The sequence below is a fragment of the Euprymna scolopes genome, chromosome 15 (genome assembly GCF_053919585.1).
Source record: "Euprymna scolopes isolate OS-2025 chromosome 15, ASM5391958v1, whole genome shotgun sequence".
NCBI lineage: Eukaryota > Metazoa > Mollusca > Cephalopoda > Sepiida > Sepiolidae > Euprymna > Euprymna scolopes.
Window position 1 is genome coordinate 97,794,358 of NC_136496.1, and position 27,646 is coordinate 97,822,003.

The 27,646-nt window shown below is 35.4% G+C and overlaps 1 protein-coding gene across 1 annotated transcript in view; it reads right to left on the reverse strand.

The window, feature by feature from the left end:
- The window catches only part of LOC145294025 (enteropeptidase-like), a 212,099-nt gene that overhangs the window by 50,775 nt on the left and 133,678 nt on the right, over nt 1-27,646 (reverse strand). The window contains exons 15-19 of the mRNA XM_080140992.1: nt 27,470-27,580; nt 25,370-25,529; nt 10,814-10,980; nt 3,659-3,793; nt 2,921-3,031 (exon numbers count right to left, since the gene is read on the reverse strand). Of these exons, the coding sequence (XP_079997118.1) occupies nt 2,921-3,031; nt 3,659-3,793; nt 10,814-10,980; nt 25,370-25,529; nt 27,470-27,580 (684 nt within the window). The remainder of the gene's footprint in view (nt 1-2,920; nt 3,032-3,658; nt 3,794-10,813; nt 10,981-25,369; nt 25,530-27,469; nt 27,581-27,646) is intronic.

Consider the following 27,646-nt stretch of genomic DNA (forward strand, 5'->3'; position numbering starts at 1 on the left):
AAAATGAAGAAAAGTTACATCGACTGAAACGTTGTGAGAATAGCAATCAAGATAAGAACAGAAGTCCGTATAATTCAAATAATACATATTATAAATCTTCATTTAAAAAAATTCAGCAAAAGTTTAATACACCTATGTTTCTAAGGAAATAACTAAAGACCAGCGACCGCTGCCTTAGCAAGCAACTCTGTCGCTGTATAGTACTATCGCTTCCCGGGGAGATTGCTTGATTGAGGAACGTCCTGGGAACGTCCTGGGAATTTATTTAAGATTTAACAACGAGGAGCATATTTTTATAAAGACCAGTTGAAAGCAGACGCATGCTATGTCGCATCCGCCTACTCCAGAATGCAAGTGTCAACTGTTTAAAACAATAGAATTATATTTAATTCTGTCATTCTTCATTGAAAAAGAGAGAAGGGGAGTGAAAGAGAGAAATAGAGAGAGAGAGAGAGAGAGAGAGAGAGGGAGAGGGGGGACATTCATACATAACGTTTAAACATTATTTTGTTTTTGTATCCACGAGTTCTTTCGGGTTTGACCTTTCAAATTCTAAGGTTTTATATCGCTTTGCCTTGGTTCAATATATATTTTATATCGTTCAATATTATAAACAAACTGCCGTTCTTAGCTTGAGTCGTAGCAGAACATTTTCAAAATCAAAAACACCTGCTTAACACATCTGCACCTCACAAGTGCAGACCAAATTAGGCACAAGGTTCATTAATGTAGAACCCCCCAGCTCTCCCAAAAGGGGCGCTCTCCATTGTGCCACAGTTATACGAGAAGCTTCATTCATTCATCAGATGAGTATGGAAATCTTATTCAACATCAAACAATTAGTCTTTTTTTTTTCACGAAAATACATTAAAACAGTGTATACAAAAACGAAAGAGAACAAACGCATTTAAACAAATATCCAAATTAAAATACGTACATACATAAATTGTATTACCAAGATTATTCATACTATTGTTCTCATCTTGAATGTTATTCTTACAACGTTTCTGCCGATATAATCTCCGACCTTCTGCAACTGCATCTTGACGAACTCGATTATCTTTCTGCCAAACTGAAATATGTACAGAATTCTGAACGGAGCCCTTTTCTTTTATCCACGAGGGTAGCTTGCACTCGTTCCGTCAGTCATGACCAGGTAGAAGGCTTAAGTAATTCGTAATTTTATTCTTAGTATTGCCCATACTGAGGATTAAACACCCGGAAAATATTACTTCGAACTGATTATTACATTTGCGCTTTATGCGTGACGTCATGGGTGCTTGTGGACAATTCTAGTACGAATTCTAGAAACCGTCAATCTATTCTTGTTTTAGATGTGTAGTTTTATTACGTATACGTTACTTCTTATTACCCTATATAGATTAATTAAATAAAAGTTCCGTTCGAAATTCCGTCCAGATTCTCGAATTCGACAGATAAATTCCCGAATTTGACAAAGTACAAGTGAAAAATGGCCAGAGATGTCATCCTCACAATCAGATAGGGCAAATAGTGGTTCGTATTCTACAACATGTACTTAAAAAAAGATCAAGATCAACAATTAAGGCGTTGGTCTTGAACTATTGGAAATGAAATAAATAACGTGATAAATTTATGAATAAATAATGTGATAAATTTTGTCTTGCCTAATTTTACAATTAAGGTTCAATCATTGAGTTTATATTAATATCTGCAGTATTTGAGTATTGAATGCTATAATATTATCTTAGCTTCACTTACATGTGAAGCTGTTTTTTTTCTAATGTACATTTATACCCTACTCAAGTCTATACTTTTAACTTGAAATTGTATTCAAGGTATCCCAATACTGAACGCTTGTTTTGTGCTAATTTGTACATCAAAACGGATCGTTAATTTTGGGGCACCTTATACACGCATATTATTTCATGTACCTACACGACATATTTGTATCTATTTTCAGTATTTACTTCAAAAGTGCAAAATACTTTAGTAGAGCTACGTAGTAAGTTATGGGTAGTGGGTTATGAATATATATATATATATATATATATATATATATATATATGTATGTATATATAACTACTTAATTTACTCACATAAAATTAATATACGAAAGTATAGATTTATGCGTAAACTTTAAGTATTTACTTCAAAAGTGCTCAATACGTAGGTAGAGCTAGTTAGTAAGTTTTAAAATCTCAATAGAAGATGCGCATATAAAAACTACAAACAACCACAGAATTCGCGCATAAGCCTGAAGAGTCCTAGAGTGGATGAAACGCGGAATATTCAGTGTAGCTTAATCGCCATATACATTTTTTTTTAACTTAATATATATATATATATATATATATATATATATATATATATATATATATATATATATATATATATATATATATATGGCAGTTCTTACGAGAATAAGACGCGGAAAATTCTGTGTAGCTTAATTATCATATATATTTTCCAAACTTACTACATATACATACATATATATATATATATATATATATATATATATATATATATATATATATATATATATGTGTGTGTGTGTGTGTGTGTGTGTGTGCATATAATAAAAAAAGATTCCAATGACTATACCCTTATTTTCTAGCAAAGTGGTCTATTGTTAACAACTGTTTCTTTAAATTTCAGAAATTAATATTTCTTTTGGGATCAATTAAATCCGGAATCTTTTAGACGTAAGTTCACGAGAAAAAATCAGAAAAATATCCAAAATAATCAAAACTTCCTTTTGAAAGCATTCTATTAGACCAATCTATTTGCACTAACGCAAGTGTATTGACTTCTAGTTCAACGTCATATTTGATTTATAAAAAATGAATTTGAAAAAAGATATATACCGTCGATTTTGGGATGAAAAAAAAGAAGAATAATACGTAATAATTTTGAATAAAAAGTGACAAATACTCACAGCAACTATGTTCATCTGATGAATCTTGGCAGTCTGGAACGCCATCACATCTTTGCATTTGTGAAATGCACTGTTTATTTCGACATCTAAATTTGTTTCCATTGCAAGTTTCTGTGAATGAAAGTGTCATTTAGGTTTAGGTAATGACGTCATTCAGAGTTTTAGATGCATCTGTGTTACGAACCTCAATCAAAGTATCGGTCATAGTTTAACTGATTTAATTTTGGGATATTTACGACAAAGATCAAGTTCACGAAAAAGATGAATGTCACAGTTATGGTAATTACTTCGATTCTGTTCATCATTGGGACTTGCTACATGGCCAATATTATATCCAATGAAAGTCCGCATCTTCTTTGAGTCCGGCATTGCCATTTAAAAGTTTGACCAAACGCGCAATCTTGATGGGATTTCAACGCCTGTTTTTTCTCAAGTTTGATGCATGAATCTGACGCTCTTCGATAACAATAACCATCATGCACAATGTATACATAATGAGATAAATAGTTTTCCAGTTATCAACGTTTCCATTACATAACTTCGAGAATACTTCATTCAATATGGCGAAGTAAGGCATAGACAAGATTTTAGCCCATCTTTACGCTGTCAGGTGAAAGTATGTAAGTTCATGACTGATTCATGTTCTTGTTTATATATGAAGTTAGAAAGAGTAGTCAATTGTTAATTAAAGATAAAAAAAAACATAAAGATTACATATTAAAGTGAAATAACACATACTGCAGTTTCGCTCATCAGTACCTCCAGGGCAATCATATTCACCGTCGCATAAATTGTGCATCCATATGCAAGGAGATGAACTGTTGTAAGACGTTCCGTTCAAACCGGGGCATGGAACCTGATCAGACAAACAATCTGAAAACAGAGAATAGACATAATCAATATATTAACGATTGTCGAATATTACTTACTAGTAACCTAGTTCGTTGTACAGCTCGTTATGTGCATACATTTACATATTTGTGTGTACACAATTACCTCTTAAACTAATGAACCAGCCATTATTGATTTTGAAACACATCTGCTAAGCTTAATAGGTGTTCATGTGTGCTATAGTAAGTTTAATTTAGTTTTATGCAAAGGTGATAAATAGTGTGTAGAATTTCTTCGTAAAATTAGATACTCCCGAATTTTATGAAATTTGGACGAAATGGCTTAGACAATAATTAATAAATATTGCCAAAATTTCAGTCGGAATCGAGATTGATGTGTTCGGCCCGTACTAGTACAAGGTGTGTGCGTTTTGAATTCTTAATCCGGCAGGGGGATGTGATGCGTCTAGCGTGTTAGGTATAAGTTAGTGTTAATTTCAAGCTTGCATGGCTTCTTGCTTCCAGCTAACACCGCTAACAAAAAGGAAAAAGGAAGCAGCTATGCATAATCTTCCCTGCCAGTACATAGCCTCTCCACCATCAAGACTCCTACAGTGCCTCCACGTTGGCCACACGCAGTAACTGGGTGCCTTGCGGTCCCAGGTTAAACTTGTAGGAGATCTCAGAGTAGTAGGGGGCCCCAGAGGTAGTGCGTTATGGCCCGCCGATGTATGTACATGCCCTGGCACACAACCAATCCCTATCCCACTGTCTTGCGGCTGCCCTTGGTTGGGCGAAGACTAGGGGAACCCAAAATCAAACACCACTGCCTTATGGGCCTTATCACAGCAAAAGGCTAAGAAATGGGAACTCTGACTTCAAATCCTACTACTGCCTTGCAGTTTTCTTTAAAAGGCTATTGTACCTCATCCAGAAATAAAAGGCGTTATAGCGGACAGGATAGGGCGACTGTTTACCTCACTGAGATTACTTTCGACCAGTCGGGTTCGTTCCACTGGCGCAACAGATACTGCACCTAAACTGCGTAAGCAAGTTTGGAGCCAAGGTGGAAAGTCCTGTAGTGATGGAGTGAGACGACGCCAAAGGAATAAAGCACAGACTATTCATCGTCAAGTCTTACGGACTGTATGATGATTATCATGATGAGTACAATTTAAGTCATAATATATATATATGTATATATATATATATATATATATACACACACACATATATATATATATATATATATATATATATATATATATATATATATATATATATATATATATATATATATACATACATACATAGATATAGTGTAGCCATCAACAATTGTAGTTTTTCCGACTTTTGTCATTTTATAATATTTTAAATATTTTTTATAACGCGTTTCAAGCGTTGTTCAGGTTTCTATAGATATTTTATATAAAGGTTTTTTAGTTCAAAGTTTATGGAATTTCTTTTTGGAAAAAAATTATGTGTGTCAGTGTGTGTCAGTGTGTGCGTGTGTGTTAAGGTACGCACACACTGACACACACAGATCAAATAGGAAAAATCTCATAAAAAACTCATAAAAATATTCACCAAATTGACTCAACCCCTCCCTACCCACCAAATGGACTTAACTCTAGCCGATTGAACCCTTGACCTGTCCTACTGGGGACACAAAATCTCAAACTGGCATTTCTCTGAAATAGACATTAGTTGCTGGCAGAGATAAAACGTTTTCCTAAAAGAAATTCCACAAACTTTGAACTAAAAAAAAAATTATATAAAAATATCTGAAGAGAGCTGAACAAGCCTTGAAACGCGTTATAAAAATATTTAAAAATATTAAAAAATGAGAAAAGTCTGAAAACCTACAATTGTTGATAGCTACACTCTTTTAAATATACACTTTTTTTCTCGTTGGAATCACACGACCATCATTATATATATATATATATATATATATATATATATATATATATATATATATGTATATATATATATAAAATTATTTACTATGATAATTATTAAATACCTACAGACACTAGTGTTTCATCCTTTCGGGAATAATCATTGCAAGGTGTCACGATTAACACCAGTCGATAGATTCGAACCCGGCAACAGAAGCCATCTCTGGCTTCATTAACAAGGACCTCATCCATTCGGTTATCGTTAACTGCGAGAAATAGTGCTGAAATTTAAACATTTATTTTTTTAAACGCTTTTTAACGTCTGTCAGAGTGATCTAATCATTATATGAAGGTCTGCGCATTTAAATAACCCCCTCTTTGGGTAGAGCACTGTCGTAAATAATCTCACCCGCTACTTAATTGGCTGAAAAATATGAGGCTCGCTGTTTGTTTGCAAGCAAGCACTTTGAGCACTATAAAAGTGGTGAACGAATGTTTGTTTAAAATAGACATTTGTTGAGGTTATTTATGGGCACCACTTTCGTGGATCGATGGATAGAACTGCCTACTATCAACGCGATGGTTCTAGGTTCCTTCCTCGGCTTGAGAAAGGTGCTAGTCTAGCCGCACTGTTGAGTTGTGATACAACGAAACAGTACTGTATGTGAATGACTACAAATATATTTTAAGCCGCCTTCTTTGGATAGAACACTGTCGTAAATAATATCATCCGCTACCTAATTGGCTTATAAATGCGGGGCTCGCTGCTTGTTTCTAAACAAACGGTTTGAGCACTATAAAAGTGGTGAACGAAAGCTTGTTTAAAATGGACATTTGTTCAGATTATTTATTGGCGCTGCTCGTGTGGGTCGATAGGTAGAACTGCCGACTGTCAACGCGATGGTTCTAGGTTCAATCCTCGGTCATGATATTCGAACCCAGCCACAAAGCTTATATATAATCCGCAAAGAGTAGGTTGGTTTTGTAGCCTGAGTTCGAATCTCCTGATCAGCAGTAATTATCATTTCCTGAACTGATGATTGTGTGAGTATAAAACACTAATGTCTACATGTATAAAAAGTTAATATTTAATGAAAAGATAGTTATAAAACTTCCTATTTAGTGAATTGAGACAAAAAAAAAAACAAACAAAAAAACGGTCAACAGCATACATACAGCATTCCAAACTTTCTGTTTTTTTTGTTTTTTTTTTACACAGTGATCACCACTTATCAAGGCCCGGAAGCCACTCAGGGATAAGGGTTATTGCAAGTACATTAAGTTAGTGAGGAGATTTGCTGATGTGTTTACTTAAGGGGGCGGTTCATTAGGAATTTGTTAACATTGGACTTGAAGACATCCAAATTGTAGTCCGGAGGGAAGCAGGCAGACGGAACAGAGTTCCACAGGCGTGCAGTTCTAAGAAAGAAGCTTTGTTCATGGAATCCGCGTTTTGATTTAGGCACAGATATAGAGTGGGGGAAATTTTTCACAGTGGATTCAGCTAGACGGGTGTTTCTCGTGAAAGATTGGCGAGGGGGGACCAGAGATTGGAGTTCAGACGAGCATCTGCCATGGAAATAACGATAAAACAAGGACAGGCTCGCAACGTCTCTTCTGTGGGAGAGAGGTTGCAGGGTAGAGAAAAGGGCATCCCCCACTAAGCCACGAAGTCTATTTTGTACTCTGTCAAGGCAGGATAGGCTGTTTTTAGCAGCTCCTGCCCAGATATGGCAACAGTATTCCATCCTTAGACGTACTTGGCTTTTATATAGATAGAGAATTGCATCAGTAGTGAGATATCTTCTGGAGCGGTAGAAGGATCCCACCATCTTTCCAGCGACCTTGGCAACAGACTTGATGTACGTGTTCCATTTCAGATCAGGAGTAAAGGTTAAACCCAGAAGCTTGTCAAAACACGGAGCCTCACCCAGACGAGAGCCATCCATCACAATTGATGCCAGCTGGGGATCAGAGCGTTGATGATGTAAGGATAGGAGTTTGGTTTTGGATGCATTAAAGGTAACCAGCCACATCTTCCCCCACTGAACCACGCGCTCGAGATCAGAGGAGAGAGAATCAGAGAGGACTTTGTCATTTACAGCCTTTGATGTGTTGCCGTAGATGGTCGTGTCATCAGCATAGATGTCAACGAATGATTTAAGTATGTGTTTAGGGAGGTCATTGATGTAGATCAGGAAGAGAGTTGGGCCCAGGATTGACCCCTGGGGGACTCCAGCATTTATATTGCAGGCCTCCGATTTTTGTCCATCGACCACTACTCTTATGAGCCTATCGGAGAGAAATGATTTAATGATTGAGAAAACATTTCCCGTTATACCGTAGCTGGAAATCTTGTGAAGTAGACCCTTATGCCATACCTTGTCAAAGGCCTTTGATATGTCAAGAGCAATTGCCCTAGAAAGACAGCCTTTGTCAAGAGATTCACTTATCCTGTGGGATATAACCGTCAGCACATCTGCGGTGGATCTTGCAGAGCGGAAACCATATTGTGTGTCACTAAGAAGGTTATTCCTGCTGAGGTGGTCGACTATTTCTCTATTTAATATGGATTCCAGCAACTTACTCATAACACACAGGAGACTTATAGGTCTGTATTGAGAGGGAGATGACTTATCACCTGAATTCTTAAATATAGGGCAAACTGAAGAGGTCTTCCAGGGAGTCGGAAAGCACTTCTCCTTAAGGCAGCGCTTAAATAGTTTCGTAAGTATGGGAGCAAGTTCTGGTTGAAGCTTTTTTAACACTATAATTGGGATGCCATCAGGGCCAGTTGCTTTACTGGAATCTAGGTTCTTTATTAGTTTGGCGACCTCCTGCACGGATATTTGTATGTTACCTAGCTTGTTCTGTGTTATAGGAGGAAATATGGGGAGTTGATGGCCTTCGTCGCATAGGGTAGAATTAGCTGCAAAGTTCTTTGCACATAGTTTGGCCTTGTCTGACGCTGACGAGATGACCTCTGGTCCATTGATAATGGTTGGTATAGAACGCACACTTCTGTTCAGGATCCTATTTGTTATTTGCCAAAACTGGTGGGAACCAAGCCGCTGATCAGCTAACTTGGATTTAACAGACTGGGCATATAGCTCTCTTGCATTTTTTATTACTCTTTTACAGTGGTTGCTGGCAGACCTGAAAGCAGCTTTAGTTTCAGTGCATCTATTACGTTGGTAGCTATGGAAAAAGTGATTTCTGTGCGCGATAGCAGCAGCACATTCTGGGGAGAACCATGGCTGGCTGTTAGGTTTTTGTTGAAATTTTTTAGATGGTATGAATTGGTCTATGCCTACAATTAACCATTCGGTCAGATCTGATACTATAGAGGACACATCCTTTTTAAACATGGAGTGCAGAGGTAAATCAGATATGAATGTACGGAAGCTATCCCAGTCAGCCATAGAGTATCGGTATACAGTACGGTGGAGGGGTACGTCTGGGGGCTTCTTACATTTCGTTTTTATCTTAACTGATACGACGGAGTGGTCGGAGGATCCTAGAGGAGAATGAACGGAACATGAACATAGCTCAGGGGAAGTTGAGAGAAAAAGGTCTAAGAGGCTTGCATATTGACCGGGTGTATCGGGCACACGGGTGGGTTCGCGAACAATCTGAGTGAGGTCATAAGCAATGGCAAAATCATGACAAAACCTTCCCTCATCGTCTGTCTTATTTGAATGGGTCAGCCATTCCATGTTATGGACGTTGAAATCACCACATATGTGGATGTTAGCCGAGGGATGTGAAGACAGTATGTGGTCAATTTTCTCAGATATGCTCTTAAAGATAGTAACTCCGCTGTTGTGGGGCCTATAGAGGGCAAATATAAATGCAGTGGTGTTAGCAAGTGCAACCCTGAAGCACATATAGGGTAAATTAGGATCTTCTCTAGAGATATCCCTGCCACACGGGAAGCCATCCTTAATGTAGGCACATATTCCGTGCCCATGGCGATCTTGGGGGTCAGATTTAGCTGTTAAATTTGAGTATCCATTAATTACGAACTCGTCTAGGGTAGTGGTCGGTCCTATTCCAGTTTCTGTTTGTTGAATACTTACGTAATTGTTGATTATAACAGCTCGCTTACACGGCTTCTTAAGCAGATACTTTCCCTTTTATTTAAAGGCTAATACCCGGTGGACGAGAGGAAAAAGACTAGCCTGCAAAGCCAAGGTTTGCTTTGCTAACTTGAGCCGCAGTATTACCACTCCATGAATTGATGATTGCATAAGCATGAAACCCTAGAGTCTGTAGGTAAGACTATTAATATTTGTTGAAAAATATTATATGCATATGAGTTAGTTGTCGAGCAAACAAAAGTTAAACACGAGTTGAATTTTAACGCATCAATATTGGACGAAAAAAAAAAGAACCATTACAATTACTTTGCCCAATAGTGGGTACACTCTTAGTGTGAGTAGGTCAAGCATCAAAAGGAAAATAACCATTTTTTCTCCAAAAATAAAACCAAATATGATGGATAAACGTCCGATTTATATTCGTTATATGCAGCAAGTGAGAAATTCGTCAAACAAATCAGCGCAATAGTTGCAAATTGCTATTTTGCTTTGAATGTGCGTGATGTATTCTCTACAAGCTTCTATAAGCATCTCTCCAAAAAGACGTTTTATCCCCAATAATAATGATGATGATGATGATGATGATAATAATAATAATAATAATAACAATAATAATAATAATAATAATAACAACACATACGTATTAAATTAGAAATGAAACGTCTCGTTAAACGGATGTTCTAAATAATACGTATTAGTCTTTTATTACAGACTATTTCATTAAAATCCTATTTGAGTAACGAATTTCAATATTAACTCATTTACTATCCTGACTCATGCTCGATATATAACCTAGAAATCTTGGAGACCATTGAAGTTCGTTTAAAACGTCTTTCCTTTTGTAAGCATGGGGAGTGTTTATTAGCATTAGGCAGGATCAGTCTCTAATATGCATTCCCCGGTGTAGATATACCACAACGCTATCTTTTTATTTTTTGAATATATACGTTTTTCTTTTTCTTTTCCTTTGAAAACTCCCTCGATTTTGTAAGGTTAGAAGGTTCAAATTAATAGTCTCTCATAACGGCATAAAACATACAAAAAATAGCATTTACTACTTACGATGGTTGGAACAGTCCACTCTGAAGAAATGGCCGCAGTAACATCCTTTACAATATGTAAGAGAACATTGGGAAAGTGATGTTTCATTTCCTGTGCAATCGATATTTTTAATGTTGGTGATTACGTTTTCTTCTTCGAAAGTCCGAAATGTATCCTTTGCACTACCACTGAAAATTCAAAATATATTGGTTGAATATATACATACTTATATATATATATATATATATATATATATATATATATATATATATATATATATATATATATATATATATATATATATATAACTACTTTATTTAATCACATAAAATTAATATACGAAAGTATAGATTTATGCGTAAACTTTAAGTATTTACTTCAAAAGTGCTCAATACGTAGGTAGAGCTAGTTAGTAATTTATAAAATAGCTGATTCACTCACCCAAGTGGAATTCGTATAAGTTGAATATATATATATATATATATATATATATATATATATATATATATATATACATACTAGCTGTACCCTGCCACGCGTTGCTCTGGCTCAAATTGGCGCAATGGAAAAAGTTCAAAAATGAGAAAATGCATGTTTCTTATAGGTTTAATTTCACATTTAGTATGAGTACACAGGTTTTGTTGTTCCATTTTCTTAGCTGATATAGAAATTTTCTGGTTTGGTGACTCTTGAATACGTAACATAAATTGCCCACGTGACAAAACAGTCAGTGTGTAGCTGTAAGCCACACAATTGTAAACATTGTTCCCTGAGCTTTGTTGATGGTTATTGCAAACGACAATGAAATTGGAAAGTGCAATTTCCCAAAGTGTAATGGTGTATCTGTTGGAATCATAGGAATGCGTGGAATAGAGATATATTCACCCGTGAAAGCTTATGTTAAGATTGTTCTTTCTATGATATTGTGTGTTAATTTTTTTACTGCAAGCCATGTGCCATTACCAAGCTTGGAATGGTTTATATTTCACAACATGATAATTAGTACGCCAATTTCAGTTGCAGTAAATGCGGTGGCTTCCCTGGCAAATCTAGCTGTTGGATAATTAACCACTTTATCTGCTTCCACAACAGTGTCGATGGATTTGTATGTTACTACCTCACTTGGAATCTTACGTTGAATAATAGCGTTAAGTTTATGGATGTCTTTGTATTGATCTTCAAGAATAGCTGATTCACTCACCTAAGTGGAATTTGTATAAGTTGAATATCTGGAAACCCCTTTTTAACCAACTCTTCTTTTGATGTTATAAAATTACAGAAGCTAAGAGTCAAAGAATTTAACTCGGATTAGCTAGCACCTTTACGTATCCAATTTCCCATAAAAAATTATGCGTGGATCGAGCAGTCTGCAACTGGATACGCATATTTTGAGTTAAGTTTAATGTCTTCACATAGCACCCAAAAGTAGAATATTTGAGGTAAGCATTTATTTCATCTGCTGGTGTTTATGTAGGAATTGCAGGTAACATTTAAATGAAATCTCCTGCAAGCAATATTACTGAATCCCAAATGTTCTGACATTACCATGCTAAGCTTGCAAGGACCGACCAAGAGCTTCAAGTGATTTTTTGCGTGCCATTATGCATTCATCGATAAGTTTACATTTTTTTGCAATATTTTTCCCCATACTGGGTGTTTTGGAGATGCTGAACATGAGATTTTTGAAAAATTGAATGTTTAATAGTGGTTTTAAAGTAGAATAAGTAGTTCTACTCGGTAGCAAGGTCGCAGGTATTCTGCTTGCAGCAAGGGCTAAGGCTATGCCATTTTGTCACCGAATGTTTTACCAGTTACTCCTGGTGCTATTCAAGGTAGCAGTAATTTCCAGATAACTTCTAATCTCACAGTAAGTAAATTAGGTGACTAAAATAGGATTTATCCATGTTTTGACAATGCCTAATTTACTGTAATTAATTTAGGAGACTAAAATAGGATGAGGGATTAGAGATGAACAGATAGAGAGGAAGATATATAGATAGAAAAGAGAAAGTGAGAGAGAAATAGAGATAGAGAGAGAGATAGAGGGATTGAGAAGAAAGAGTTAGAAACAGAGAGGGAGCTAGACAGAAAAGGAAAGAAGAGGAGAAAGGAGGAGTTAGAGAAAGAAAGGGGCTCAAAGAGACATGGAGAGGGCGATAGATTGAAAGAGAGATGAATGGAGAGAGATATTAAGAGGAAGAGAGAGAGAGAGAGAGAGAGATGGGGGAGAAACAGAGGGTAAACTACACTTCACCGTTTTTTCCTCGATCAGCACAGGAGAAATCCTTCGAGACCGAGGCAAATTTTATTTTTGTTACTATCCAGAGTACCTTTTTTTTTTCGGGAGGTAGAGTTTCCACACAATGGAAACCGACCGGGTTATCTGTACTTTCACCTAACAATTTAATAAACAAAAAAGGGCGGAGTTGTACAACCATCACTCCCTGCGTAATTTCTATACTGATAGGTCTTTTGAAATTTTTCCACTGGATTATTATTGATTGGACACTAATTAACCAGATTATGAAAAAAAGAATCATTATTTCAACATTTGGTCATCCAATTGTCTTACGTAGTTTTTAATGCGGTTTACAAAAACATAAGCACTAAACATTTTCATGTTATATTCTTATATTTAGAGTGGTCGGTGTTCTGCTGTAACGTATCTGAATATTTACCAGATGTAATACTAACAAAGGTATGCGAAAGAAATTGCAAAGTAAAATTATATATGTAGAAACAAAACATCAATAAAAAAAAAGCACAAAACCCCCCAAAACCTACCGTCGTTCATTTGTATTTGGAATTTTTTTTTGTCAAATAAATTGTAAGCTATTTTTGCAATAAATAATAGCAAATTCGTTAAAAGTGGCCCTCGGAATAATGCCCCCCTCCTCCCAACATCCACATGTTAAGAACAATTTTCGAGGTTTGGGGTTTGTTTAATCCGCAAGCCGTTTTTAACATGAGGAGGTTATTTTTTTTATAGTTTAGAAAAAGTGAAACAAACTGTTTTGTGTATGCTTTTTTTGCGAGTATGTAAGCGAATTGCCGAATCGCCAGACGAAATGACGGACAGCTCCCTTAAAATAATTTTTATAAAAATAAATATTCAGACTTGGCACGAAAAGGAAGTGTAAATATATTTACCATTTTTTTGTGTGTTACACTCATAAGTTTTTTTTAGTGTCCATTGGAAAGAAAGAAATCCTTTTTGACTGGGTAAATGTTTTTTTGTGTGTGTGTAAAATTCGAAGAGAAAAGCGAAATTAAATGTTTATCTTTGTGTAATCACTTCTTGTAGAATGTGTAGCGGAGAGATAAGGAGATTTATTATTTTTTTGTTTCATCTGGGAGAATTAACTACTCTCTCGTAGTGTCTTTGGTGTATATAGAGCACATGAAGATCTGACAGAAAAAGACGAAGAGTAAGAGAGTTAACTCAAAATTTGCGCCACAATTTTTTGTTTGTTTGTCCTCGGAAACGATGACACATCACAAGGTCCCCGTCAAACTTTAGTTCCGGGGATTCAATAGAAACCGGAGTTTTAACTGTGTTTTTAAATATTAAAAAGTAAAAAATATTAACACATTAAAAAAACTTTTTTCGTTTATTTTCGGTTCCGATTTGAGCTGAGGTGATACCACATGAAAAAATTTTTTTTCGTTTATTTTCAGTTCCGATTTCACTGAGGTGATAAACCGGAATATTTCTGTTTTATCGCTTCGGGTTAAATCGGAACAGAAAATAAACGAAAAAATTTTTTTTAATGTGATATTATGTTTTACTTTTTAGTATTTACAAACACAGTTGGGTTAGATGCAATTATTCATGCAAAATATAACAAAAACCCACTTGTAGATTTAAAGTTTAATGATTTCGAACGAACCAAGAATTACATTTATATATATATATATATATATATATATATATATATATATATATATATATATATATTTATATATATATAATGCTCCAAAAACAATATATCAACAACCGACAACCCACTACCACATGACAATACTAAAAGATACAACCTCCCACAACAATACGAAAATAGTTACTACCAACCACGTCACCTAACTCAGTCAAGAACCCACTATCTCTTACCCCACCCCACCCACACAAACCACTAACGAATCCCCCTACTTAATAATCCCTATCGAAACAACCCAATGGAACTAAACCACCCCTATAGATACCACCCAACACAAAACAGTCCTTACAACACCCCCAGTACCCCACAGTAAAAAACTGCCCCCCAAAATACCCCCCACACAAACAAAACCAATCCAAATAACCCAGGTACCATCATAACCAATACATCCCTACAAAACGACACAACCAACCTTCCAACGTGATCAACGAAACTAACGACCCTCACAATCATTTTTTAGGAATCCCTCACAAAATAACAACACCAGACTATACAACAAAAAACACAAAGTCATCAGCCTATCTACAGAGACACTTACAAAGGACTAAATTAAAGTAGTAAAACTAGGCCTAAAATTCTGTCCAACTCTCAAAAGTAACATAGCAGAGTTAAAGAAATACCTTAAAGAATTTGAACGCAAATTTAGACTCATAGATATACTTAATGACAGTGATAACACAACAGACGACTCTCTAGTGAAAAACAAATCAACATACTTCCCCAACAAACATAACAACACAGAAGAACTAAATACTTTCTTTAAAAGGCTCTGGAACCTCAACCCTCAACAAAGAGAAAAACCCACCAGTAATCTAACACGAAAACGAAATCAAGCACTTAAAAAAATCCGACACAATAACAACTTAGTTATAAAGGAAGCAGACAAAGGTAGTGCAGTGGTTATAATGAATAAGAACTTCTATAAATCCAACATTTTAGAATCATTAGGGAACGAAAAGTATTACAAACCAATTAGCTCTAACATAAACCACACAACCATACCTAAAATAACAAAACTCTGCACAACATACAATAGTACATTAACTAAAGAAAAAGACTTCCTTACAAACTTCACAACAAAAAACAAACATCTTCTATGGGCTACCCAAAATACACAAATCTAACCAGGTAAGACATGCCATTAACATACAAAAGTCGGAGTACATAAGCACCCCAAACCCCAACGACCTCACATTCAGACCCATGGTAGCAGGACCATCATACCCAACAAGAAGACTTAGCAACCTAATCGATATACTATTACAGCCCTTCAATCTAGTCAGAACTTTTGTAAGAGATGACACACACTTCCTTAGCTCCCTACCACAAACAGTAGACGATGGGACAATACTAGCCACATTCGATGTTAGCAGCCTATATAGCAATATCCCACACAACATAGGAAAAGAAGTTATCGCATATTGGATTGACAAACATACACAGACTTTACACCCCAGATTCAATAAACAATTCGTGATTGATAGCATTGATATAATCCTCAATAACAACTCCTTCCAATTCAATAATGACAACTACATCAAAATAGTAGGCACAGCAATGCGTACTAAAATGGCACCGACATATGCCACCCTTACACTCGCCTTCTTAGAAGAGACCCTTTATGAAAGGATAGAGCAAAAGTACGGGCACAATATAAAAACACTCTTCATAAAATCTTGGAAAAGATACCTAGACGACTGCTTTATCCTCTGGAGTACCACATGGGGGATATCAGAGAACTCCACACTTTGCTACAAAATCTACACCCAAAAATAAACTTCACACTAGAACAAAGCCCCACAGAACTACCTTTCCTAGACATCCTAGTAACAATCAAAAACAACAACATAATCACAGACATCTACCACAAACCCACAGACACTCAACAATACCTCCACTTCAAAAGCCACCATCCTAAAAACTGTCTAAAATCAATACCCTACTCCCTAGCACGTAGAGTCTACACCATAGTAACAGACAGACACCTCCGTTCGACTAGACTGAATGAACTACAAATAATACTGCGGAAAAGAGGATATCCACTACCACTAATACAGAAAGATATTGAACTGGCTGAAAAAAGTTCAATAGACTAACTAATAATCCCAAAAGAGCACAACAAAGAACAAATTTTAGCATACGTCTCTACACACAACACAAACAACCAGAACTATTTACACAGATAACAAAAAACCTTATCCTCCTCAATCAGAACGATAAAGTAAACAACATACTTAAAACAGCAAAAATAATAAAAAGCAAACGCTAACCGAAAATCTTAAAACACATCCTAACTTCCTCAAAACTCGTTCCACACACTACAAAAGGGTTACCAAATGCAACAAAACGCGATGTGGAGTATGTGACATAATAATAGAAGGAAACACATACACATTCAAAAACTCAACACAAGCATTCAAAATAAAAAAGGATCTAAATTGCACCTCCAGAAATGTAGTATATGCACTAAGATGCACAGCATGCAACAAATCCTACATAGGCGCCACCAAAAATTTCAGCAATAGAGTGGCCTTACATAAGAGCGACATCAAAATTGCAGATAACAGACACCTCTATGTTTCAAAACATGTACACACATGCAGTGGAAATAGCTTCAAAATAATGGCAATCTTCCAAACAAACAATTATTTTTATTTACTTACACAGGAAAAAAACTTCATCACAAGATTCACTCCTGAACTAAACAGAGCCTAATATCAACACACAAAAACATGAAATGCAAGGCACACTCGCATGCACATACATATACATATACACACCCACACATAAATCAGAACCGACACATTAAAACACACACACGCGTGCGCGTATACAACCACACACAGACATAACACCCCTGTCTCTAATACAACACACTGAATACCAACCTTACTTAACCTCGAAACCAACAACACTAGGAAACACCTAGAACCATAGTATAATAAGGAGGAGAAAATGACATCTCCTACGAGGCTACGAAGTCTATTTTGAACTCTATCAAGGCAGGACAAGTCCTTTCTAGCAGCTCCTGCCCAGATGTGGCAACAATATTCCATCCTTGGACGTACCTGGCTCTTATATAGATAGATGCGTGTTCCATTTAAGATCAGGAGTAATGGTCAAGCCCAGAAGCTTGTCAAAACTTGAGGCCCCCTGAAGACGAGAGCCATTCATTTCAATTGATGACAAATGTGGATTAGAATGTTGATGATGTAAAGAGAGAAGCTTGGTTTTAGATGCATTAAAAGTAACCAGCCACTCCTTTCCCCATTGTACTACGTGCTCAAGATCAGAGGAGAGAGAATTGGAGAGAACTTGGTCGTTTACTGTCTTAGATGTGCTACCATAAATGGTAGTGTCGTCAGCATAAATGTCTACAAATGATGTAAGGATATGATTTGGAAGATCATTAATGTAGATCAGGAAAAGAGTTGGGCCCAGGATGGATCCCTGAGGGACACCGGCATTAATACTGTGAGCTTCTGATTTTTGCCCCTCAACTACTACTCTTATGAACCTATCAGAAAGAAATGATTTAATAATTGAGAAGACTTTTCCAGCTATACCATAGCTAGCGATCTTATGAAGTAAACCTTTATGCCATACCCTATCAAAGGCTTTAGATATGTCAAGAGCTATTGCCCTAGAAAGATTGCCACCGTCGAGAGATTTGCTAATCCTATGCGATATAACTGTAAGCACATCTGCTGTAGATCTAGCAGAACGGAAACCATATTGAGTGTCACTAAGAAGGTTATTTTTGTTGAGATGGTTGATTACTTCTGTATTTAACACAGATTCCAGCAACTTACTCATGACGCACAGGAGACTTATTGGCCTGTACTGAGAGGGGGATGAGCGATCACCTGAATTCTTAAATACAGGGCATACTGATGAGATTTTCCAGGGAGATGGGAAACTATTATCCTTAAAACAACGTTTAAACAGTTTTGTAAGTATGGGCGCTAGTTCAGGTTGAAGTTTTTTGAGTACTATAATTGGAATATCATCAGGGCCGGTTGCTTTACTCGAATCAAGGTTTTTGATTAGCTTGGCAAAATCACGTACAGATATACGTATATCACATAGCGTGTTTTCTGATACCCTTATTTCAGAAGTGCTGGTTCTCCCCCTCCCTCTTCACACATACACATTAGCAACGACTTTGGATCATAGTCACCTTCCTAGGGAAGCAAATAACCTCATAATACTATAAAACAGTACACACATTTTCAAACCAATAAAAGAAAACACACACACACACACCCTACCCTAAAGGAAAAGAAAAAACACAAGAAGAGAGAGAGAGAGAGAGAGAGAGAGAGTGTGAGAGAGAAACACAACATAGGAGTGACCACAGCCCAATAAAAGAGTAATAAAAATTGAACATTCCAATAAATAGTAGACACTTGCACGTTTCCACCTCTTGGAAACACTTCAAATGAACTACGAAAATGCTATTTTTACATCTCCAACACATTTTGAAAATAATTTCTGAAGAGGACGCTTCACAGAACGGCTGAAACGCGTTAAAAACGATTTCAATGATTTAAAAACATTATTACAATGATCTAAACATAATTCTCAATGAAAAATCAAGACACGGAATAATACAATAATGGTAAAAAATACACATTGTTGGTGACTATCCCTTTATTTAAATATATATATATATATATATATATATATATATATATATATATATATATATATATATATATATATATAAGCCTGACGAATCCTAGAGTGGATGAAACGCCGAATATTCAGTGTAGCTTAATCGCCATATATATTTCATAAATTACTAACTATATCTACCTACGTATTGAGCACTTTTGAAGTAAATACTTAAAGTTTACGCATAAATCTATACTTTCGTATATTAATTTTATGTGAGTAAATGAAGTAGTTATATATATATATATATATATATATATATATATATATATATATATATATATATATATACGTGTTATGTCAAAGACATGACAGAAAAGAATAGATAAATATTTTTCCTAAGATAAATATGTGTAAAGAATATGCTGAAATAACTTAATATTAAATATGCATCCTACAACATTGAAGCATGCCACGAACAAAAGGAGCACCAGGCCTGTTAGAATTTCTGCGAGGACGAATCGTGCGTCAACATGAAGGCGGCTTAGTCAACGCAAAATAGCAGGACATTTTTCAATACCGCTTTCTACTATTCATTGAATGATCGTAAAATTCATAAGAGAGGACAAACAGTGCACAGAACCTCACCTAGGTCGCCCCTGGCCTTCTGAAAAGAATCTTGCGTCTTGTGAAAAGAAATGCTAAAGTGGAATTCGTTGCCAATTCTCTGACATCGCAAAACAAGTTGGTGTCAGTACCAGAACAGCTGTCAGGTATCTTCACAAGCTGGGCTACTATGATAGAGCTGTGCGAAGGGTACATCTTCTTCGTCCTACCAATATCCAGCGTAGAAACGATTGGGCTTTTGAGATGGTGGAGAGACCGATGATCTTTTGGACCAATGCCATTTTCTCTGATGAGTCACGATTTGCATTATTCTTCGATAGTGAAAGTGTATGGATATGGAGGTTCCCTTAGCAAGAGTTTGACTTAAAAAGATTTCAGCTAACGCTGAAATATGGGGTTATGTTATCAGGTGCAATTTGGAGTGATGGTCATTCAGATCTGGTGAATTGCGAGGGAAAAATCAATTCTGATAAATATGTTTTAATATTACATGAAGAGCTGCTACCAATATTCTCAAATGTTAAAATGAACCAAATCATCTCCCTATTTATGGAAGACGGGGCTCCTTGTTACTCTGTGCGGGTGACACAACATTGATTGAGCCAACATGGGATTAATAAACTTCCATGGCCAAGTTAGTCCCCGCATATGAACCCAACTGAAAATCTATGGGGTATATTAGACTGGAACATTAACAAAAAGAAAAGGAAGCTATCTTCTAAGCTTGAACTTTTAGCATTTTTTCGTTAAATATGGCAAGGAATTCTTCAAGATGATATTCGTAAACTGTTCAATGCCATACCTAAAAGGGCCCTAGCATTAAAAACACAAAGAGAATATAAAGAAGTATTATTTATTAAATTTGTGACCATTAATTTTTGATTTTCTATGAATTATATGTTTATTGAAATAAACAGTTTCTATGAGTGTCTATTCTTTTCTTGCATGTCTGCGCATATATATAGTAATTCTAACGAGAGAAAAATGCACATGAAAAAAATGGAGACAGCGACACTTATTCTTTTATATACTTCGTTTATTATTTAATATTTTCATTTTCGTGTTTTCAATTATTATTGCAGTATAAGTTTGAGCGATTTTAACGCATTCGTCAGATATTTGGTGAAAGGAGTTGGTTTAGGTAAGCTATTTTAATGTTTCTTTTATGTAGTGGAATGTGCTCTGACGACCTGTTGGTGGCTCCACTTCTTTATATATATATATATATATATATATATATATATATATATATATATATATATATATATATATATATATATATATATTAACAAATAAAGAATGATTTTATGAAATTGAATCCAAAATAGAAACATGGAAAGATCATCACTAACAAGAGCAGAGATGCGAAAATGTTTTACTTCAGGCTTTCCCGAAAACACGTGTAAAATTATTTTGTTCCGAAATTCTCATTAAATCATGGATTGTTGCATTCTCGTGTTTGTTGTACAAGTACTTTTACGTAATGTTCTCTGCTAAATTCATTTGAAGATGTACCCCACTCAAAGTACATCATCCCATCACATCTAGTTAGCGTCAAAATCAATACCATATTATGCAGAGGGTTCTAGATGTCGGGAAATTTTCAATTGTAATGACTTCATTCTACGAACAATTTACATTTAGAATTCCCTTGTTGCTGCCTGTTTCCTTTACCGTATATGTAAATATTTAACATAACGAAAATATGTTATTGCTGACACCTATAAATCTGGTCTAGATTAAGTAGTCTTTTATAACGGCTTTGTTTGGAGTAGACAAATGTATATATAATTTCATGTATCTACATAAAATTTTATGTCTCTGTATTTAGTATTTACTTCAACAATGCTTTAAAACTGAGTATATATATATATATATACTAGCAAAAGTCCCCGTTGTTGACCGAGTTCAAAAACAGCCCACAGAAAATGAACTCTGATTTATGAAAGTATGATAGGTTATGAAAAGGAAGGGTTGTAAAGAGATAGCTTCGAATTTGGGGGTACCAAAACTAAAGCAAAATATGATGAAAATAAAAATAAAATAGATAAACTCCATAATTTATTATACCATACCTTTTCACACTGAAACACTTATCACAATATTCTGTGGATCTATATTAAAAAACCTTGTTAAACTTTGTGACATATTTCCATTTTATGGCGGTCAGGCGCGAACGAACACCCCATAATTTTATTATACCATATTTCTTCAAACTGAAACATAATTATCAAAGTATACTTACGCAGATAGATATGAACTGAAACATAATTATCAAAGTATACTTACGCAGATAGATAGATTTAGTCTTTATTAAAGTTTGTGCCTATTTCCATTCTATGGAGGCCAGGCGCGAACGCAGACCCCACAATTTTATTATACCATCCCTATTTAAGTCAAAATATACTTATCAAAGTATTATTATGTATATCTATATCAAAAACACTTGTAAACGTTTTTTTTTATTTTAAAATTTTTTATTTCCATACTTTGTGGACCAGGCGTGTGCGCAGACCCCACAATTTTAATGAATCATCATTATGCTAGATCAAACATACCCATTCCAGTGTCTCGATACATCTTCTATCATTATATGTAATCAGTTTTCTATAATAGTCAACCATATAGAAGCCTATTTGTGACCAGACACACACACACACACACACACACACACACACACACACACACACACACAGACGTTCAGCTTTATATTATAGAAGATATATATATATATATACACGTATGTGTAAATATAGATGAAGATAGATGCATATATACAAGCATATATATATTTCCCTCAAACCTCTGACCTTGATGGAGGGGAGACTAAAACTTGCAGCTATGGTTTCAAATGATCTGAAATAACAGCAAGAGAAGACTTAATTCCAAATATTTCTCATATGTTATACCTCCCGTCTTTTGGAAATGGGTTACGATTATGAACATCTTCAGTATCAAATAATTTTTATACACTGTGAAATTTACTTTATATATGAACACCAAAGAGAGGAGATATAACATATGATAAATTTTTCTAATCAAGTTTCCCCTTGCTGTTATTTCAGATCATTTAAAACGATGGCAGAAAGTCTTAGTCTCCCTTACATCAAGGCCAGAGGCTTAAGGGAAAATATCAGATATTTTGTAATTCATATGCAAAACTAGAAAAAAATGATGAATAGAACTGAAATATTGGTAAAAGTTCAGTATCTTTCTTGTCCATTTATAGGTTTTCAATGGTGCTGAAAACGAAAACAACAGTTTAAATCTCAGGAAACGAATAATTTCAATGATATGACTACAGTTTAGTATTTAGAAATAGGGGATCACTTTTATATATTAATTCAACGTAAAATAAACACCCACTTTATAGCCAAGGTGGACATACGTTAAATTAGTATAGAAAAGTGATCCCCCATTTGTTTAAACAATAATGTACAACCTTAAGGACAAATATCACATAACCCACTTCACAATTCAGGTCATTAGCTTTCCAACGAACTTTCGTTTGTTAAATCCTGATCAATAATCGCCGAGATTTCGAACTTATAAAATCGCCCCGAAAAGTGGTATCTCTCTCTCTTTCTCTCTCTCTTTCTCCCTCTCTCTCTCTCTCTCTCTATATATATATATATAGATATATATATACTCGTAGCCAAATTGAATATTGAAATGCTCATATCTTTGATTCTATGGGACGAAACTACATGAAAATGTACTGCTTTTTAAAGCTCATAATACTTTTCTATGGTTAAAATTTTATGACAATTGGTGAAAAAAGAACCTATATTTTCAAACCAATAAAATATGCCCAAATTCGCCTACATTTGTATATATAGTGTCTGCTTCTTTTGTCTACCCGGTGTCCTTGCCAAGCTTCTAATAAGCACACGCAAACATATGTATGTATGTATGTATGTATGTATGTATGTATGTATGTATGTATGTGTGTATGAGCGTGACACTTGTGACGTAAAGAAAATAGTTTTTTGTGGCATAACAGAAACATTTCTATGAAAGCATATTAAAATAAAAAAAGGATATAGATATATTTCTATGAGTCGTTCTGTTTATAATTACTTATTTAAAAAAAACAACAAAACTTACAGCCATTGAATTATAAGTGGTTTGCCATAAATGTGCACTGAACAGATACCATAATACTTTAAGTTCAATTCAAAGTTTGATATATCTTTTAATTTAAACTCGAAAGAAAAAACAATTGGGACGCTGAAAACGTATACAGTAAAACAATACGTTTTATTGTTGCGTTGATTATTTATTTGTAACGCAAATTAAAAAACACATATTTTCGGGGTTATTTATTTATATTGGTAGAAGAAAATGTATGAATGTTTTTTAAGAAAGGTGTATTAAAAATGGAGAATAAATTAAAAACAAAATGAAGGCGATGGGTAAATCGCCGTTGTAAAATGCTCTTATGGTTGTCATTGGGTTAAGATAGATCTATTTGTAAGAAAATTGCGTTAAAATACCTTAAACGTAATACGGAAATGAACGACGTAAAAATTGCAGAAAGTATTTACAATTGTTTATTTAGATAATTTAAACGCGAAAAAACAACACCAACAACAACAAAAAAAAAAACCAAACAAACAAAAAATTGGGACGCTGAAAACGTACACAGTAAAATAATACGTTTTATTGTCGCATTGATTATTTGTTTATGTACGCCTGCGCAAGCAGGAGTCGTAAACCGGATGTTGGGTTACAACACCTGTTATAAGGTAATTTGAGTTTTATAATTATATATATTGTGTATTTTATACTCATGCCTGTCTGTCTGCCTGTCTGTCTCGCTCCTTATATGTATGTATCAGCTTTTGATCACCCCATTCCTATTGTAAGGCGAGGTAAACATTCATGTACTAGTTTTGTATTGTTCGTAAAGTCTTAATTTAAGAAACGTTTTGTCTAAATTTCTAACATGGCACTGTAATGAATGGCGTGTCGTAAAACGTTGTCTTTAGTGTTCATGTACGTTCGACGCGAACGAAAACCCAACGATTTTGTTATAAATCAAGCCGAATCAAAGCCATCGAATTCCCCACCGAATTATATTCGATATAGTGTTGTTTCTAACATTATTATCGCATTCGTTGTGAATTGCATAAGATATTTTATTTTATTAATGACATAATACAGACAGAATATAAAAGATGAAGATATAAACAACGTATATAATATCCAAGTGTTAGATATGTGTGCGAGTGTACACGTATATCTGTGTGTGAGCGTGAGCATTTATCTATGTGGATCCGTACATGTGTGTTTATATGTGTTGTCATATATGTGAGTGAGCATTATAGTCAGTATGCGTGTGTTTGTGCGTGTGTGTGTTTTTTGTTATGCAAAACGTACAATGCAAACTTACCTGTAGCCTAATTGTCGACACGCCACTCTTGCATTAGCCTTCGATGACGGGTTAGCCTCTGTTTTGTAGCATACTTTGTTCCACGTTCCATTCACTCGGTACTCCACTTGACCCTGGTTTATGTTCTGTCCGTTAATTAGTCGTACTGTGCTATTAGACGCTGTAACAAACATTTTTGATAAGTATGTATATATATTTATTAGAGAAAATCAGATAGATACACACACATATACAGATGCATGAATATATATAGAGTGAAACAATAAAATTGTCGTCATAATACAACACTACAGCTTTAGTTTAAAACTTTTATTGAAAGAATCAATTCAGGTAACTTGATTATGTAGTAGAGCTGACATCTATTCAATCTAGCTGCCTTTAGCCTCAATCACCGCCTCGATACCAGTCGGGAATTGGGAGCATGTGCTTTCCAAAACCACTGGTGGGAGCTGGACGAATACTTGGCGGATGGCGGCGATCAGGCTGGCTTTTGTGTTGTGGGTGGTCATGTTGGTGATGTTCTCGACGTATGATCAAACGAATTAGTCAAGCGGGTTCAGATCGGGGGAAGAGGAGGCGGCAGTTAGAGAAGGGTAGAACGTCGTAGCACTTCTGAAGCCAAGCGTGGGTCTCTTTGAACTTGTGAGCCGACGCCGAGTCCTGCTGCCACACCCAGCGTCTTCTAGCGGCCACCTGATTGCACCAGGGGATTACCACACTCTTCAGCACATCCAGGTACATTTTGATGTTGACTTTCAAGTCGACTTCGAAGATGTGAGGTGGAAAGATCTATCCTTCATTTGAAAACACACCAAAGCCCATAACCGTGTCCGGAAACTTTGTTTAAATCACCCTGGGCCCGTCCCTGTTATTCGTGGCAATCATTTTAAGAGTACTGGCAATGGTCCTGTTATCATAACTTGAACCGGTAGAGAGCATGAGTTGTACAACAGCGCATCTCATATATCGCTCGTTGAAGATTGTGTCATTTTCAGACATGATAGAAGGCTCCTTTCGCTCTTGGAATTTGTACACAACTGGTCAACAAGAAAAAAAAAAAAGAAATTCGGTTTTCATCAAACGGAATGAAATCATGTCTTTTCTGGGGCGATAATTTTATCGTTCCACCCTTTATTTTGAAATTAGATCATATAGAAAACTCCCAATGAGTTAGCTATAAATATTAACCTCAACTTGCAAATACCACCAGCTCATATTCAGTGTAATATATATAGGTGCGTGCGCGCGCGCGTGTGTTTGTCTAGTTTGGGCCTGTGTATCTGTGTATTGTAATCATTTTTAAAATCAAAGGGCACAAAGTTTATTATAGTTTATTTTATAGCTCTTTAAAGGCAGTGTTTATTATAATTTAAAAAACAAACAAACTATTTTTAAACGCTAGACTATCTTCAGAATAAGGAAAAACGCTAATAAGTAAGAACGCCCCCAAGAAGATGCAAAATTCACCGCAACCACAATAGACATCACGCAAAAATATCCAATGTTAAGTAACTCGAAAACAACAATTTATTATCAAAGTTAATTCCGCATGGAAATGCCGATTATCATCATGCAAAGGCAAAACCTAGATAGTACTGGCATTTGACTGATAAGTACTGGCATTTGACTGATAAGTACTGGCATTTGACTGATAAGTACTGGCATTTGACTGATAAGTACTGGCATTTGACTGATAAGTACTGGCATTTGACTGATAAGTACTGGCATTTGACTGATAAGTACTGGCATTTGACTGATAAGTACTGGCATTTGACTGATAAGTACTGGCATCGTGACTTATTATTCGTTGAACGTTGATGTACTTTACATAACAGATTTTAACCAGATTTATTTTTTTTGTCAGATACAATTTATCCTACTCAAAATATTTCTTGCAAGAAAGAGATTTTTATTTTCACCGGCAAATTTAAATTATAGTATAGCAGCAAATCCCGATAAAAAATAAATTCGTAATATTTATCACACACACACACACACGCACACGCACACACACACACACACACACACACACACACACACACACACACACACACACTTATGCTAAAAAATAGAGAATATTCAGTTTAAATGCAAACTTACTGCAATTATTTTCATCTTCGCCATTAGGACAGTCTATTTCGCCATCACAGATTCTGAAGTAAGGAACACAGATATCAATGGTAGGACAGCGTCTCCACTTATCAGGACAATCTAAAATATATAAACGAATGTAATTTTATTTTCATAAAATATTAGTTGTTTTATCACCATAAAATT